Below are 19037 nucleotides of genomic sequence, written 5' to 3'. Positions count from 1 at the left end.
GTCCCCCACGCCCTCCCCCTGGCTTGGCAATCAGCCACAGGGGGACCCTGGGTGCCCCTCCCAGACCCAGGAGGCACCAGTCACTGAGCCAAGGGGAGCAAGGGGGGGACCTGGAAGTAGACCAGAAGTGCTTCTAGTCCACCTCCAGGTTGCTGAGCACACTGGGGATCCCCCCCCCCATGCTCCTGTCAGATGCTTCAACTGCCTCACTATCTCAACATTCATGAGCCACCTGCTACCTTGAGATATGCAGAAAAAACATTTAAAGCTATGTCTATGCCCGAATCGTCAAATCTTTTCAAATCTCTCTGAATTGATTTACAGGCTTCCAATTCGATTCAGAGAGATTAAAGGTGATACGATTCAGATTTGGAGATTCACCAACCGAATCTGGCCGAATCTCCATCGAATTGAATCAGCGACCGAAGCTTTGCACAGACCTATGTCACTACGATTTCATACAATACTATTAATGTTTTCAGATTTCTTTGGAAATACTTCGCTGAGATATCATAACATTGTATTTGCCTCTTTTATTGTTGCATCATACTGGCTGCTCCTAGTGATTGGTGCGTTCAGGTCCTCATTCTCCTCAGTCATTGCCAATTAATGAGCTCCTAATGTGTAGCAGAAATTCTTAGTATTGGGCTCAAGGGCATGACTTGGCATTTTGCACTAATGAATTTCATCCCCTTCCTACTACTTTAATCCTCAACTTCATCCAGGTCTTCTTGTGCACTAGCCTGGTCCCTCTCTATTTTGACAAGGCCTCCTAACTTTCTGTCATCAACAAATTTTATCAGCGCTTACCTTTTTATTAGGAGGGAAGTAGCATAGTAATAAAATAAGAGTGGGTAGATCAAGTTATAACTGAATAAATGTACTCTATGTTTCAGGAAAAGGAAAGTGAGATATGAAGGCTGATGGGCTGGTGCTTTTATACTAATTGTGATTGACCATTTTTTTGCTTCTTGTTTTGCTTCTTGTTAGGGAGTGATATAACTGTCAAAATCTTTTCTGTTGGAAACTGGGCATTAAATAAAGACTAAAAAATTACAAGTCACTATTCTAGCTATTTGTGATGCTGGAACTATTGTGAAACATTCTTCTTTCAAATACTGTATTTGCAATATTTAAATTCTAAATGTAAAGGATATTCATGCTAGAGTCAAACTGAAGATCTGCCAAATTTGAAAGATCTGCCAAATTTGAAAGATTAACATATGTTCTGAGATGACTGCATGTCATTCAGTATTTTTATACTGTAAATGTTGTGAAAAGGTACATTCTGACCAAGAGCAACACTCCATTTAGCCAACATCCCACCCAACCCCACCCAAGTTTACTTACCATATTTACTTGAATACAAGATAAGCCCCCGCCATTTAACAAGGTAAAAAAACCCCTCCTTGTCCTAGATTCAAGTATGAGGAGATGGGAGGGCAAGCAGGTACTACAGCTCTGGCTATAGCCCTAAGCACATGCTCCTTGCTTTGGGCTGCAGCAGGGATAAAGCCTTCTAGAGTGGGAGCTGAAGCAAGGATAAGTGAAGGGGTGTTTCGGGAGGAGGGGGTACTAAGATTGCAGGTGGGGCAAGCACAAAGGGAGGACTGAGGTAGTGGGGAGGCAGGCACAAGTGTAGGCGGGGCAGACAGGCAGCAGAGGGCAAGGTGAGGAGAAGCAAAGGGCAGGAAACAAGCCCCATCGCTGGGGGGTGTCTTAAATTCAGGGTCATCTTGGATTCAGGGAAATATGGTAAATCATTCAAAACCAGATAAAAAGATTAACATTTTATAGCAAATTTGGCTAAACTAACTTTTGCTACTTAGCTTCATGTATGTTTACACACAACGGGTTTTCTATGTTTTATATGCCAAAAATGAGAAGATACATAGTTTAAAAACATTCAAATTACATTATAGATTCCCTTCCTTATTAGTGATAACATTCTACATATTTTTTGCAAAATTCTGCTCCAAAATAACGTGTACCTAATTAAAGAGCTAATGGCCCTAATCAAAATTCCTTTAAAATGCCATTGGTTCATCTATTTCTTACCAAATTTCCTATAGAAGTTTACAATTTTCAGTCAAATGATCAAGACAAAGGTAACAAAACAGTTAGATAATAATAAAATGTGAACTATCACTTCACAGACTCAAAAAACTTTAAAATTTACTTTAAAAAATCTATGACAAATACCACAAAATGTGTTTTGTATATATTATTATATGTTTAAGGTAGTTGGTAAAAATATTTTAACCTTGGTCCTAGTCCCCCCGCCAAGTATTTAAAAATTAAACGTATTACCTGTCTGAAGACTAAAAAACAGTTCCTCATCCTGGAGTAGTTCCTGGACACTATCCAGTCTTGTGTTAATTGTTTCTGCATCAACCAGTGGCTCCAAGATATTGGACCTAAGTCTTCGGCTTCCACCTGGAGTTTTAGTATAATTTAGAATTCCAAAAAGAGTGTGTCTGTTCCTTTAAAAACAATAAAAATTTAAAAAACAAAATTTCACAAAAGTACATGATAACTAATGATATTTTCTAATTCAATTATCTTACATATTTACAGATGCATCAACCGTGACATGAAAAGCAGTTTAAACCCTGAGGTTTAAGAACTTCCCAGTTACATCCCCACTGCTGTAAAAAGATGTCTCGCCTGCAGCCATTCCTTTCGCTTCTTCCCTTTTTTTTTTTTGAATGTCCACAAGGTTAACACAAAGTACTAAATACGTAAAGGATGTTTCTTCACAAAAATAGGTTTCAAAATTCAAATAAACTGCTGAAGTGGATTAGCTCCATCTCCCGGCCCCATGTCACTTCCACAGACAACCAAAAGAAGATTCTGGTTGTGCTGCTATTCTCACATGAGGACAAGTGGCAGAGAGTATATACATGGCCTCAAAGATCATAGTGAAAGAAATAAGGAAAAGGCAAGTCTCATGCAGTGTTTAGTGAAGAGGACTTGGAGGAATCAGGGCCAAAGGCAGGGACCAGGAGCAAAGACACCTAAGGGTCAGTAGATGAAGCCAAGGGCAAGAAGTCAAGGCAGAGAGGAATCAAAGGCAGAGAGAATGAGACAAGACATATCAGGGCCTCTAGTCAGTCAGGCCAGGCAGGGCTGAATTCTTAAGCTTCCTCACCTGACCTTGATCCCAGGGGCAATGCAACTTCCCCAGTTCTCTGTAACTAGATTGGTTACTAAGAGTGCCAACTCAGCCCTTTTAAGCATACCTGCAGCCTCAGACTGCAGGCCCACCTTGACAATAGCCTCTGTCTGCTCTGGTAAGCCTTATGTTCACTGATCTCTATGATTCTCCTGGCTCACTCAGCTTCAACTTTCCCTGACCCTTGGCACATGGCTCTCTGATTTTCCTGGTTCTGATCTCTGCTTGCACCCTGGACTGCATCTTTTGGATCTCCCTCTTGGCTCTCCTGGAACCTAGCCCTGAGTTTTCTTTCTCCAGACCCAGACCTGATGCCCTGGTAACCTGTACCCTCACCTAGCTGATCTTCCTTGTTGCCCTTCAGGACCTAGCCACATATATCTTGGCTGACCCCCTCACAACAGGCAGTCAAGACCTGAAGACAGGGATCAAGAGACAAGTAAAAGGTCATGCACCAGGAACAGGAGTTAGGAAATAAGCCAAAGATCTGGAGAAGAGCTTGCAGTAACCATTACAGGTTTCAGTGTTGACCAGTCAAGGAGCAACTGCAGAAGCTGCTCTTAATAGTAGATGTTTTGCTCCCAACAGCCAATATGCATCACTGGCTGCACTGGAGGCATCACAGCACTGGCTGGGCCAGCAGCATAACTGCTACTATTTTTGCACCCTCTCCACAGAGCTTGGGGATGATAGCCTGGTGTCTGGGGCTACTTTGTTATACTATTGAGTCTCACAACTATTTCTTCTACCTGGGAGGCAAACATCTTGTGAACAAAGTACTCTTAAGCACTGTGCTGATTGTAAGGTGTCTAGTATGAAACGTAATAGAACCTTGCACATGACTATCTGAAGAAGAGTGACTCATGCTACTACTTGCTACACAGCCAAAAAAAAAAAAAAATCTTTCAGGCTTGTTTTGCCTTGTGTCTTGGGTAAGGGAGACAAGACCTAGGAATGGTAATGCAGCACAGACATCATCTTTAAGATTTTTTTGGTCTAAATATTACTTCTAGGTTATCAAAATATATTTACCAATTGTATTGGTCAAGTCTGCCGTTTATGTGAGACTGGTACACCACACACACATCTATGTTATTCTCTACTTTTGATCTCTTATATCCTTTTTTTTCCTATCATTAATAGGATTTTCTGATGTACATGAAAAAACTCTGACGTAAAAACTACAAATTTTGTACTAAATTGTATTTCACATCTCTATTAAAATTATTTAAAATCAGCTTTGCATAGGATATAATTACTCTTAAAGAGGGACCAAAATTAACCATCAACTTTTTGTCTTGACAGACTTACCCCACAACATAGTGCATTATAAATCTATAAGAGGGGAAAAACTGAATTAGTACAACACAAAATGACCTTACCGAGAATCTCTATTATTAGTTACTAGTTCAAGGTTTTGGGCTGATGATGAATCTATCATAGCTGTTTGTTCACTTCCCTGGAAACAAACTTTGAGTGACTTAGGAGCATAAACTGAATTTTGAATAAATTCAACATATTTTAGTAAAGCTGCCACAGCTGCTAGGCAGTAATACCTGAAAAAGTAATAATATATTAAATGTTAAATATTTCTACTTAACCAGAACATAAAACATACACACACACATATATATATGAGGGAGAGTATAAAAAGGAGCAAGTTTTCTCCAAATAGTTTTGTATCATTCTAAGAATTATGTTCACAGCTTTTTGCTTATTGACTAACATGGGTTAAGAGTAGTATATAAGCAGTATAGTCAAGGTACTAATCTTTAGTAGTGCAAGTACATTTTTGTACAGGGACTATGTTCAATATGCATAGAACATAAGACTGCCTTGTACACACATAATGAGTACTGTGCATATGAAAATCTGGAAGTGCAATTCAACATGTACACTATTAAAATCCAACCAAGTACTCACCATATTTACTTGAATATAAGATTAGTTTTTTTTGAACTAATCACCATCGGAAGAAGGCTCCTCATCTTACATTCATATACAAGGAAACCTCATTAAGTGCAATGCCTATCATTAAACTACTGCCAAAAGCAGCATGTGCAGTATGGAAACCAGCTATGAAGTTGATTAAATGCAGCGCTGGCACTGTACATGACTACAAAACACATGGCCTACATTGGGCAAACATACTGATGGGAACCTGCTTTTTCCTTTGTTTCTGTTTTTTTCATGTGCGGCCCTGAAACAAAAGGGGAGGGGGCTCCCTCCACAGGGAACTAGCACCAGGCCTGGAGATACTGTAATACTAGGCAGGCACTGGGAGGGATCCCTTTCATGCCAAAAATGTTAATGCTCCAGATGACAAAGTTTGAGGCACAAGGAAATATAGAAGACCCAAGCAAGGAAATATATAATAGAGATGAAAGGGGGATAGGGGTGTGGACATAATTAAGTTACATATGGAACATGCAGCCAACTAAGCCTGTGGGTGAAGGGGTGGGAAGGGGGAAAAGGTAGCGATGGTGACACAAGGCTTATATAGCAAAGAATATATAGGAGACAGCATACAACATTATCTTAGCTGAAAAGGCTGAGGCATACCACAAGGACAGGTTAGTGCAGTGAGATATGAATGAGCTATATGGTAGTTACCATTGTGCTCAATCCCCCTCAGCACCAACTCTTTTTAAAGTCATGGTGAGCCACTACATTGAATAGTTTAACTTCCTCTTCACTCCCACAGCTGAATCGTGCCTTACTTTTCCATTTCCAATTATTCCTGTTTCTTCAACAGCTTTAAATGCCTGTCAAACATCACCAAATGGGGCACCATACAGTTCATCCAGAAACCCTCTGTAATCCGCTCTTTCAACCTGTTACATATTAGTGTGGCCCCACCCTCCATGTGGTAGAGCCAGACCAGGTTGCTCTATGCCTTATTTGCATATACATTTTTGGAGGACCCCAGGATTCGTGACAAGAATACCCAGTTCCAGTCATGAGTCGGAAGGCTAATTAGCACATAGATGCTTTGTGGGAGATATCTGGAGTACAAACACATACTGAACACTGCTGACTTGTGGGGTTACAATGGCTTAAAATACTGTTGACTCTGCTAGGACCCAGCCCAATGAACTACATGGTAAATCCTAAGCCTTCTGTCTTTGGATTAAAATCATGCATATTTTTGGTTAAAATCAAGTGAGACAGGGGACATCTGAACCCCAAGGTATGTGGACCTGGGATTTGCATGTAGGATGCCTGCCTCGATTTTGGGAGTATCAAAAGCCACAGGACCAATGGGTCTGGATGGGAGCATATTTGCCCCATGGTAGAGCCACAGGGACTTGACCACTGAGTTCTGCTCAGTCAAATTTTGGAACTTGATTATTGGGCTTTAAGACACCAATAGATTTCTTAATTTAAAAAATGGATACATGGGAAATATTTTCTTTAGAAGTAAAAAGCCAACTATATTGATAGATCCTAAATTTAATGGATGGCTGTACTGACCAGTGACAAACCACTGGCTGCTTCATTGAAACTGTAAAAACTTTTAAAGCCTCTTATTTGATAATATTACTTTTTTCTTAAATTAAACATACTTGGACTGAACTTCCATTAGGACAGTACTGAATTCAGATGCACACAGCTGTTCAATGTGTTCCAACCCCTTTGTTTCATTGAAGTATTTTCTTTGGACAGTAGTAAAAGTCACATTCTAAAACAATAATAATAAAAGAGTCTCAGATGCTATAGAAAATTGTTAGTATATTTCATTCTGTTATTTTATAGATTTTTCTAGAGATGTATTGTTCAAAGGACATTTTCCCATTGATGATTAAGCAGCAAGGTGTTTAAATATTCGGTCTAAACTATTAGAATATGATCAGTCAGTAGTTCTACTATGCCAGCTCTACATACTGCAAGTGTAATGATTCTCAATTAGGATTCTGCAGCAGCCTTCCATGCCTTGAGATCCTTTCAAGGGTGCCATGGAGTGTCACCTAAACTTAGGGCTATTAGGTATGCAAACATGATTCTTAAGATAAATCCAGAGTTTTCAAATATGAATCCACAGTGCTAAAAAAAATCTGAGCTGCTGTAATTTTTCTAGGTTCTCTGCAATGGAAGAATTATATGATTATTTTTTTGTAGTTAACAATTGAGTGAAAACTAGAACCTGACATTTTCTGAGGGTGCCTTGAGTCTAAAAAAAGGTTGAGAACCTCTGTGCTAACGTAACCAACACAAACAGCGTATGTCTTAATTTATCTCTAGGAATTAGGTCGCATAAAAAGATTTGAAGCTGTTATTTGCCAACTAACAAAAAGCCTTTCTTGTTCAAGCAGCAGAGGTTCACACTGGGTTCAATTCCCCACTGACAAACTAGTGAGGACATATCTTTACACTACCACAGCATTATGGCTGCAGTAAGTAGTATGACAAGCTACCACCTACCATAACTGGAAGGAACAGACCTTGAACAACAACAAACTTTCAACAAACCTTGAAATGGTAAAGAATAACTGAGTGCAGGCCGAATTCCTGAAGCCATGCATGGGAATCAGGGCACAATGAGGAATTTATGAGATGGGAAAGGCATCCTACATGAGGAAACCACTTATCCACTTATTAATGGAGACAAAGCAGCAAATACACTCTCATATAGGAGTGTGAGGCCAGCTTAGTCCTACTAGAACAGATATAGTTAAAAATTAAAAGAACATTTCCTAGCTTTAATAAAGATTAGAAGCTTTAAAACAGCACTTTTTTCCATCTATCCTGTTTCCTTTTACAAATAAATGTTTCTCTCTGTGCTTTTATTCAGTTGGTTAGCCAAGTTGCGCAAACTCTTAGTTCTTCCTGATTGGCTGCCTAGCACAAAAAGCTAATACATTAAAAAGTCAAATGAAAAATAAACATGTATCATCATTTTAGCCAATTGCTTGACAGTACTCTCTGGTATAGAATGTAGGCATTGATAATAACCAATGTCTGGTGTCATAAGGTATACAATTTGGGGGAAGTTCTTAGCAATAGATAGTAAACTATATATTTGAAGGTGGTTTCAGTGAAATAAACAAGGGTGAATTTGCCATATTTTTCTTTTCATAGTTTCATAGTTTGTAGGGTTGGAAGGGACCTGAGTAGATCATCTAGTCCGACCCCCTGCCATGGCAGGAAATAATACTGGGGTCAAACGACCCCAGCAAGATGTTCAATCCAACCTCCTCTTAAAAACCCTTAGGGTAGGAGCCAGCACCACCTCTCTTGGAAGTTGGTTCCAGATCCTAGCCACCCTGACTGTGAAGTAGCGCTTCCTGATATCTAGCCTAAACCTGCCCTCTGCCAGCTTGTGACAGTTATTCCTGGTCACTCCTGGCAGTGCACGGGGGAACAGGGACTCCCCCGAGGCCTGCTGATCCCCCCTGACTAGTTTATAACATGCCACTGGATCTCCCCTCAGCCTTCTCTTTTGGAGGCTGAACAGGTTCAGGTCCCGTAGCCTCTCCTCATAGGGCCTACCCTGCTGCCCCCTGATCATGCGAGTAGCCCTCCTCTGGACCCTATCCATGTTGTCCACATCCCTCTTGAAGTGCGGCGCCCAGAACTGGACGCAGTACTCCAGCTGCGGCCTGACCAGTGCCGCATAGAGGGGGAGGATCAGCTCTTTGGACCTGCTCGAGATGCATCTGTGGATGCATGACAAGGTACGGTTGGTCTTCCTGACTGCCTCCCCACATTGCTGGCCCATGTTCATCTTGGAGTCAATGATGACTCCAAGATCCTTTTCCGCCTCTGTACTGACAAGAAGGGAGTTCCCCAACCTGTAGGTATGGTGCCGGTTGTTCCTCCCCAGGTGCATCACCTTGCACTTGTCTGTGTTGAATCCCATCCTATTCACATCCACCCACCCTTGCAACCTGTCTAGATCTGATTGTAGCCTGATGCTTCCTTCTAGCGTGCCCACATCCCCCCCACATCTTAGTGTCATCAGCAAATTTGAACAGGGTGCTTTTTACCCCCTCATCCAAATTGCTGATGAAGATGTTGAACAGTGCGGGCCCGAGGACCGAGCCCTGCGGAACCCCGCTGCCCACATCCTTCCAGGTTGAGAAGGACCCATCCACTACCACCCTCTGGGTGTGGCCCTCCAGCCAGCTGGCAACCCAATTGACTGTGTGGGCATCGAAACCACAGTCCCCCAGTTTCTTAATGAGAACAGGGTGAGAGACAGTGTCGAATGCCTTCCGGAAGTCCACTGGTACCCCTGCATCTAATGATCTGGTAATCTGATCGTAGAAGGCCACCAGGTTGGTCTGACAGGACCTGCCACTGATGAACCCATGTTGGTTGCCCCTAAGCATGCAGTCCCCTGCTGGCCCCTCACGGATGTGTGCCAGCATAATTTTCTCAAACAGCTTACCTAGGATCGAGGTAAGACTAACTGGCCTATAGTTTCCTGGGTCCTCCTTCCTCCCCTTTTTGAAGATGGGAACCACGTTGGCCCTCTTCCAGTCCTCTGGCACCACACGAGATCACCACGAGTGCTCATAAAGCCGTGCCAGGGGTCCTGCAATGACCTTGGCCAATTCCTTTAGACCTCTAGGGTGGAGATTGTCCGGGCCAGCTGACTTGAATACGTCCAGCCCCTCCAGGTTAGTTCCTCGCTAACCTTTGGCCCAGGTGTGCCTCCCCTGGGGCCTGAGGGGGGCCCAGCAGGGAGGTGGCTGTTCTGGTCCCTACTTAGGAAGACCATTTACTCCCTATTAGAAGTGTCTTTCCCCAGGGTCACTGGGGTCAGAACTCAATGAAGATCTTCTTAAGTAACTGAGGCAAAACACTGATTCAATTTTCCTATCTTTGCATCTTCAAGTGGTCTGCAAATTTATTGAAAATATTTCTATGTTGCAAATTCCAAGGCTTCGGCTTTAATCAGCACTCGTTTCATCTATTAGGTAGGATTAGATCAAGGATATGGAAGTAGCATAGATATAATCCCTTATAGTGGCATGGATAGGTCTGAAAGCATACAAGAACACCTGACTGCAATTAAGGCTTTTAAAAAGTTATAAAAGACCATCACAAATTAGCAACTATACAAAAAGTCACAGTGGAGTCCTTTAAAAATTAAATGAAGTCTAGGAAAAGACTACCTTGAAATTATGTGTTATCAAACTGAACAATTTTGTTGCATTGCCTGCATCACAGGCAGTATTTGACATTATTATTTCTAGTGGTGTTAAAATCTTCAGTTTAGTGACAACCTGAAAAAATTAAAACATTATCCATTAAAAAATGTTAGAACTCTCTAAGTATATTTTTGCAAAAATTAACTAATCCACTGTTGAATTCTACACACTTTGTAAATACAAGTCAATTCTACTTTCCAAAAAGAAGATTTAACTATCAGCTGATTCCTCTAGTATTGAAGGAAAAGAATGTCATTAAAATTCTTAAAATTAAAGTAAACAATTTGCAGAATAATTAATCTCATGTCATGAATATACAAAAAAAAGAGACAGAATTAAGACATATAAAATCAAAATGAAATATCTAATATAATACATGACTACTACTGAGGAAGAACCTCCTGTTTTGGCAATGAAAAGCAACTTTTTTGGAAGAAAATTAAATGTCAAGTATTACTTTGATTAGACAAGGCTTTTGGTAAGGATATATTTTAGACCTTGTTCTAACTTCTTCTCATACATGTATATATTACAGTGTAGGGGTTGCCAAACTTCCCAAACTCAAACCAAAATTTGGACATGGTTGAGAATGAAAGGACACCAAACTTTTTAAATGTGTCCCAGAGTTAAGGATCTGCATGGTGCAGCCCAACTCAAGTAATTATTTATCAGTAAATGGCTTCTTTAGAATAATTAAGCAAGAACTTAAGAAGATCCACAATAGAGAATAATAAATGAATGGAGGGAGAGAAAAAGAATCCTTTTATTCAACTACTTCTCTTTTCCTCTGGAACCACATTTAAACTGCCCAGAAGGTGTTTGCAAGCTGTGGTTTGGCTACCCTTTCTACTTCTCACTTGCATTATTTCTTTTGAACATGGCTTAAGAGGGAGACATTTAATTTAGTTTTTCCTTTTAACATGAAATACCCATCTAAATAATATGGAGCAGAAATATAAAGTACAATTACATTGTGATAAATTTCCTATGCAAAAGAGGATTAAGATAAATATATACCAAACAGAAGCAAGTATTAACCATTGTTTAAAATGTTCTTATTTTCATTAGTGTGCCAAGTCCCCAAATAAGGATGGAAACAGATGTCACCTGTGTGCCATTATAAAATGTATATCTGTGGCTATGACAGAGGTGGTATCAATAGGTGCCTATACACATGCTTTGATGCATTCTTATTAAAATGCATTGGAATAGACTCAATTGATTAAGTCTGCTGGAGTGTTCTAATTAAAGCACCCCCCACTGCCGTTTTGAAATGTGGGGTACTTTAACTAAAACCAGCTGAGTAACTAAAACAGTTAAAGCAACATTGCTGCCATTTTGAAATGCAGGATACAGGTGATACTAGGGCATTTTAATTAGGCTAATTAAAATGAACCCTCGTCCACCCCAGAGCATGTGTATAGACACCCAATTTGTGCTGCTTTATCGTGATAGGCCTATGGCAAAAAGCATGGTCAGCCTGGAGCTGCCTACACTCTATAGCCACCCAAGGCAGGCACTCCCAGGACTTTTGGGGCTCAAACTTGCACACTTAAGCAATGAGAATTTCCATTCCATTTCTGGCATGCCCAGGATTGGGCCCCTAAATGCCCACTTGCCTGGGTTCTCCTGTTTGAGATGCCCTAGGTGAACATTGAAACTCTAGCACAGTCCTAGGGCTGAGACCACCAATCAGTGGTGTGTGAAGTTCAAATGAGTGCAGTCTCTGGATCACATCTCTGTAAGTGGGGAAACCCGAGATTCCCAGCACACATCTCTGTAAATGAGGAGCATGTCACCAGTCATCCCACAAAAGATCAATGTGTGGGACAATGAGTGACATGTTTTTCATTCAATGAGATGGATCGGCTGCAATTTGCTTAATTTGGTGACTGTCACTGATAGGTGTTGTAAGGTTTTGGGGACCTCTTTGTCAGTGTCTTGCCCTCCAGCGATGTCAGGGTAAGACCCGGCTTCAGTACCACCTATATGATCTAAGCGCTTCCCCTTTCTCACCTTCCATGTCTTTGATGTTATTGTTGGGGAGGCAGTTCCCTGTTGGTGACCCAGAGGGGTCTCGGCCCTGGGGTGTCTCCGTGGGGCTCCAAACCTCCCCTTTACCCCACCCTTACCATGTCCTCAGCCTTGAGTAGATGCTGCTCCCCGCATATCTCCCACACTGCCCATCTTGGAAGGGACTGGTCTTTCTGGCCATCAATCTTCAGGGGTCTGCCCCTTGTCTTCGGGACGGCTTCCCCTCTTCTAAGAAATTAACCTGCCTTGTTCGGGGTCAAACTACAAACTTAACTGACAATGACCGGTCCCTTTCAGCAGGGCTCCAAAGATTGTCTCTCTTGGGGCCCTTGATTCCCTAGGGAGACTCATCTGTTCCCCTCTCCTTTAGTAGGCGTAGGTACAGGTGACCACCCTCTGCCTTGTGTCTCCTCCCTGGGGCTCAGCTGACCTGAGGTCCAGTTTTCTTGGTCCTTCCAGCCAGCTTTATTTCCCTCCTCCTTCTGGGAGCTCATTATCCTCTGTGCTCTGCTTACTTTGGGGCTGTCTGAGGATGCCTGCAGGCTTGAGGATCCATGCCACAATGCCTGAGTTCTTGGTTGGAGCTCTGCCGCTCCCCAGTGGCATCTCTTCGGGTTGCTGCCCCTCTGTGGGGCTCCCTGGCCCTGGTTGGCCCCCAAGGCTACCTTCTGCCTCACTGGTTGGGGTCCTCTGGCAGGCGGCTGACTTCTTCCCAGAGCGGTTGGAGCTGAAACTTCCCGGCTCCACAGCCAACGTCTCCCAGCCAGTGTTCTGCTCTCATCTTCCCAGCGCTGGCTCAGCTGAATCCCCAGCTGCCTTATGAGCAGCCCACGCTGCTCCAAAGCCACGCCTCTAGTGTTCACCTATACGCAGGTTCAGGCAGCTGCCAAACTGCGTCAGCATCTCCACCTAACTGCTGCTCATCCTGGCTCCTGAAGTGAGTGTTGGAGCGCACTGGGCAAAGGTCCAGGCCGTGCTGGGGGGCTTTTGCCTCCCCTTTCACAGTGACATTTATCTTTAGACTAAGACCCAGAGTACAAGTGCTGCAAAAACAACACATAGGAAGATACAGTCCCAGTCTTATAGACTTTATGATCTAATTTAAAACAAGTGACAAAGACCTGAAATGAGCAGCAATAATGCAACTATAATAAATTCATCAGGCTAGTAGATTAGTAGAAGTATTGCCAGTAGACTAAGGGAAATAATTATTCCCCTCTATTCTGCACTGGTGATGCCATATCTGGAGTACTGTGTCCAGTTTTGAGCCCCCATTATAGGAAGGATGTGGACAAGTTAGAGAGAGTCCAGCAGAGGGCAATGAAAATGGTGAGAGGGCTGGGGAACATAACTTAGGAGGAGAGGGAGAGGGAACTGAGCTTGTTTAGCTTGCAGAAGAGAGGACTGAGGGGGGATTTGATAGCAGCCTTTAACTACCTGAAGGGTGGTTCCAAAGAGGATGGAGCTAAACTGTTCTCAGCGGTGACAGATGACAGAACAAGGAGCAATAGTCTCAAGTTGCAGCAAGGGAAGTTGAGGTAGATATCAGCAAAGACTTTTTCACTAGGTGGGTGGTGAAGCACTGGAATGGGTTACCTAGAGATGTGGTGGAATCTCCATCTCTATAGGTTTTTAACGGCTCAGCTTGACAAACCCCTGGCTGGCATGATTTAGTTGGGAACAGTCCTCCTTTGAGCAGGGTGTTGGACAAGATGACCTCCTGAGGTCATCTAACCCTAATTTTCTGTGATTCTGTGATCTAGAAGTACTTCCATTTAGCAGTGTGGCTGCCTGACTTATCATCATCAATTAGCTAGGATATTTGATGGTGTCACAACAGAACTGATTTTGAGGGGGTTTTCAAGGAGATGATAATGACCCTAAAAAAAAGATCTTTCGGGAGAGAGTTCCAAGCATTACGGTTAGCACATAATAACCGCAGTAAGAATGAAACTGATATTACTGGAAAAGCAGACATCACAACACATTCCCAAGAACCCCTTGGATAAGTAAGGGTGGTTGAAGACAAAAAGCTTCACAATGATATGTTAGAAAATGTAGTCAGAGGATGCATTTCAGAGGAGGTGAGGTAAGTTTAGGGTGAAAGTCAAGGAAAAGGAGCTGTGTTTTGTCTGAAATATTAGCTGATGTGTGACCAAGGAAAGACAACGGAAGAAGGTTGTAGTAATGAAAATATGAGGTGATTAGGGTGTTTTAGCACAGAAGTTGCAGAATTTTTTAAAAAAAGAAAGAGATGAGGTTTTTGGATACAGACTGATGTGGGGTGAGGGGGATGAGTAAGGATGATTTACAAGTTATGGGTCTAACTGGAAAGGAAGATGGGTCATTTATCTCATTTATCACCAGTGAAAGAGAAGGTAGGAAGGATTTAAGAGGATTAGCCCAGTATTTTGTTGTGTTAAATTTAAAATGAAAGGAAGAAAACCATGATGCAATGTTAGATGCAGCCTGAAATACAGAATGGGATGGATTAGGTAAACTCTGTGGTTTGAGGATAGAGTCCAAAGTAACTGCAGTAGAGAGGACGAGGGAGGATGAAGAATCCAGACCTAGATGAATCTAGGACTAGTTGAAAATCCAGAGTTAGTACCCTGTCAGTACTAGGAATAGTTGGAATCTTTATCAGGGACAAGTTCAAATATCAGAAAAGTATTTATAGGAAAATAAGTTATCTTACAGATACAGTTACTCCAAGTTATCTTAAAGAATCATACTGGTCATACTAACACTAATGCTTTGTACATTTATTACACTTGCATTTTTCAAAAAATGATTTTCAATTTTAAGTTGCAAACTTCAAAATTTGTTGTTAATTAAGTTCCCCAACTTAAGTTATTTGAATGCTAACATATCCTTGATATACCAACGTTCTGAAATTACTCATGACAGGAGTGTTTTATGTGATGGAAATAGGTCCATAGTCCCAAGTTCAACATGTACGTGTATTCCAACCAGAATACTTTCAAGTGCAGTTACAGTAAAAAAGTGACTTTATAAAAACTGACACCTTTTAAAACAGTGTATTTTGCAAATTATATCTACTCGTACTATCCAAATGTATTACTTTAGTTTTACACAGCTAGCACAATGATAGCACAGTAAGTTATATGATTTTGTGCCCTAAAAAAATAGAATTGTTAACTAAGGCTGTTGACCTACATGAAGAAAAAAACAACCCAGGAAGTGTTAGTTTGACCTGCAGTGTCTATATAGATCTGGTGCTTCAGCAGAGCTTTTTGGCACTTTTATCTAATAGCTGAGTCAATCAGCTATCAGATAGAAATGCCAAAAAGCTCCACTGAAACACATGATCAATACAGACATTGGGTGAGTCGTGTCAAACTAACTCGATGCCTTTCTGGGCATGAGCTGTGCTTGTTTTGGGGGAGGGGGATGCCGAGCTGAAAGTAAAGTGCTGGGGTTTTTTCATGTCTGCAAGCAGCCTTAATGTTGATATTTATTGAAGAACACAGAATGCTTTTCGAGTTATTTACTCAGTATACAGCACTGGGAGATCAAAAGGCAATTCATTTATATTTGAATACATTTTGTTTGGAAATCACTAATAGGTAATATACATGCTACCAAACAAAACCAATTTTATGGAATTAATTTGCACAAAAAATGACCATACTAACTTATGCAGCTCTACTTCCAAAGAGGCTTCCTTTTGTCAAATGAGAAGCAAGTTCTATCAGTTTTTACATATTCCTCAATACTTTTCAAAACAGTAACATCCCACTCCTGAACATAAGTACAGAGGGTCATGATGCATAGAATCATAGAAGTAGGGTCGAAAGGGACCTTGTAGATCTTCAAGACCGACCCTCCGCCTGGGCGGGAGAAAAGAATGGACTCAAATGAGTCCAGGCAGGTAGGCATCAAGCCTCTTCTTAAAGAGCCCCAGGGTAGGAGCCGGCACCACTTCCCTAAGAAGTTGATTCCAGCTCCTAGTCGCCCTGTGAAGTAGTTCTTGCGGATGTCTAATCTAAATCTACTCTCTAATAACTTATGTCCATTGTTCCTTATCATGCCGGGGGTGCTAGGGGAAACAGTGTCTCCCCTAAACCCTTCTGGTCCCCCCTAGTGAGTTTATAGACAGTCACCAGGTCCCCCCTCAGCCTTCTCTTGTGAAAGCTGAACAGGTTTAAGTCCCGCGGTCTTTCAATGTAGGTTCTGCCCTGTAGTTCCCGGATCATGCGGGTGGCCCTCCTCTGGACCCTCTCAATGTTGTCGACATCCCTCCTGAAATGGGGTGCACAGAACTGGATGCAGTACTCCAGCTGTGGCCTGACCAGTGTTGCATAGAGGGGGAGGATCACCTCCCTGGGTCTACTTGAGATGCACCTGTGGATGCACAACAAGGTCTGGTTAGGCTTGCCAACCGTGACCTCGCATTGTCGGCCTATGTTCATCTTGGAGTCACTTCTGACACTTGAAATACACATGATCTATTTGTCCATTCTTATTCATTTTTCTCCTTGATCTACAATTTTCCCCTCTAGATTGCAAAAAGTAATTCCAAAAGTTTAATTCCTGATACTATTTATAAAAATTTATGCAAAGAGGACATTGTCTATAATAATCATCTTCATTCTGTTAAACACAAGCAAATACAGCAACCAGGATTCAAAATTACCTTAGCATATGTTGAATTGTCTGCAAACTGGGATAAAATGACCTCGGGATTTTTTAAATCAATACTAGCCATTCCTACTTCACCTCGGGCAAGTCCTCTTCCTTCTACTACTGCTACAATAACTGACGCAGTGTTATGAGCAGAGACCGCAGACGAGGAGGTAACTGTAAAACAGTTGTATACATTTAAACTTATTACTCTTTTTTATACAGTGTGTAAATAATGTGCTTATACCTCCATACTTCTACAGAAGAAAATATCCAATAATTGTCCGAATTTACTTTAAAAATCCTACAACCATCTACTGAATCCAATATTGAATGTTTTATATAAAGAACAAATTCCTGTTTTCGAGACTAGGCTGGCTCACACACGCACACACACATATATATATATTTATATATATATAAAAATAAGATTTGAGTGCATAACTAGATGGTGAACATGAAAAAACAGGCATAAAAGAAGTGAAAACATATGGGAAGAAACAGTGCATAAGGAACAATTTCTCCATTAACAAAAAATAGATGCATAGAGAAGTATTATTATTTAAGAATTTGTAATTTTACAAACAAAACTGAGGACTGCTATTGACTGAGGACAGTTAAATTCAGCCATATTAAATTATGGAGAAACAGTGAAATTTAAGATAGCTTTCCATTAAATCTGTAATTCTGATTAGATTCCCCTAAACTCTGCCTAATTTAAACCAACCTGTTTGAACTTGAGGCAAAAATAACATGGCTTTCATTTTCGAGAAATTCTCCTATTTTTATTCAGAACATCTAAAAATAAATTGGGCTCAGAAATACCACCTCTTAATAATATGATGAGGTTGGTGTCTGGTTAGTTTTGAAGTACTGGGCTTCAGAATCAGTGGTTAATTAGGTATGTTAGGAACTGCTCAGAGTTTCTACTTATGCACAACACACATTGGTGCTTTCACAAGCTCCAGCAGGTGCAAACATCCAAAAGCATAAAGAAATGTTACAAAAGTAGGAGTGATGCTCTAATTTAGGGAGAGGAACACAGATCTATAGAGTTAAAATCCTATTTTTTCTCACATCTTCTAAGGGCTTTTCTCTTAAATAGCATTTCACAAACATGATTTATTTGTACGTTAAAAAACCATGAGACAAATTAATATCATCATCTCTATCTTATCATGAAAAAAAATCAACGTGCAAAAGTCTTTTGCCAATATCAGACAGTAAATTAGTGTCAGGACCAGAATTAAATCACAGGTCTCCTGGTTTTCACATCTAAGCCTAATCATGTAGATATATCCAATCTATTTCAATTCAGGAACATCCTCATTTTTTTCATGTTGTAACCCAGAAACCTTGTCAGACTGGAACAATGGCAAAAATTCAGAGGTATTTTAGAGACCGTAATGAGCTGTTTGGTGCAGAACAGTTGCTGTTTAGACTGCCTTGTTTCATGAGTGGGAGTTGCTGCTGGCATATGAAAATGCTTCCTTTCTCTCTCTCTGAATTTCCCCATGTTCTCTCAGTCTGCATTGAGACGATGCTATTTCAAGAAATTATGAGCCTGTTCCAATGAGTCTAGAAGAGTGGATTCTCAACCTTTTTGTACCTGAGGCACCCCTCAGTGGGCTTAATAGCTTTTGTGAATTAAGTGGGACCCAATTTTAAAAACTAATTTATATATTGCAGTGGGCCTGTTTACATGCGATGCTTAATGCGCAGTAGCCTAATAACACTGCACAGTAGTGTGCTGGGCAAAAACCAGGCTAACAGGCTACTGTGCAGTGTCACTAAAAAACCCTGCACCGGTACTACTGCACAGTAACTGTAGTTACTGCACATTTAGTTAGTACTTCATTAAGCAAGTGCTAAACTAAATGCGCAGTAGTTATTGCACATTAATGAACGTGTAGGTGCGTCCAGTCCTTACCTTCTTGCACAGGGGATGAGCAGTGGGGGTGGAGGCAAGGACAAGCCTGAGCCTGCACTTACCTGCTTATCTCATCACACTTAGTAGGACCCTT

At 41.3% G+C, this 19037-nt stretch overlaps 1 protein-coding gene across 1 annotated transcript in view; it reads right to left on the bottom strand.

The window, feature by feature from the left end:
- Window positions 1-19037, bottom strand: part of MSH4 (mutS homolog 4) — a 79257-nt gene that overhangs the window by 45386 nt on the left and 14834 nt on the right. The window contains exons 3-7 of the mRNA XM_090046811.1: window positions 17027-17190; window positions 10297-10407; window positions 6742-6857; window positions 4558-4731; window positions 2311-2483 (exon numbers count right to left, since the gene is read on the bottom strand). Coding sequence (XP_089902937.1) covers window positions 2311-2483; window positions 4558-4731; window positions 6742-6857; window positions 10297-10407; window positions 17027-17190 — 738 coding nt within the window. The remainder of the gene's footprint in view (window positions 1-2310; window positions 2484-4557; window positions 4732-6741; window positions 6858-10296; window positions 10408-17026; window positions 17191-19037) is intronic.

This window comes from Crocodylus siamensis, chromosome 5, assembly GCF_052110815.1.
Source record: "Crocodylus siamensis isolate JL-2025a chromosome 5, ASM5211081v1, whole genome shotgun sequence".
Classification (NCBI taxonomy): domain Eukaryota; kingdom Metazoa; phylum Chordata; order Crocodylia; family Crocodylidae; genus Crocodylus; species Crocodylus siamensis.
The sequence above is the reverse complement of the archived record's forward strand: the minus strand, read 5'-3'. Positions and strand labels throughout refer to the sequence as shown.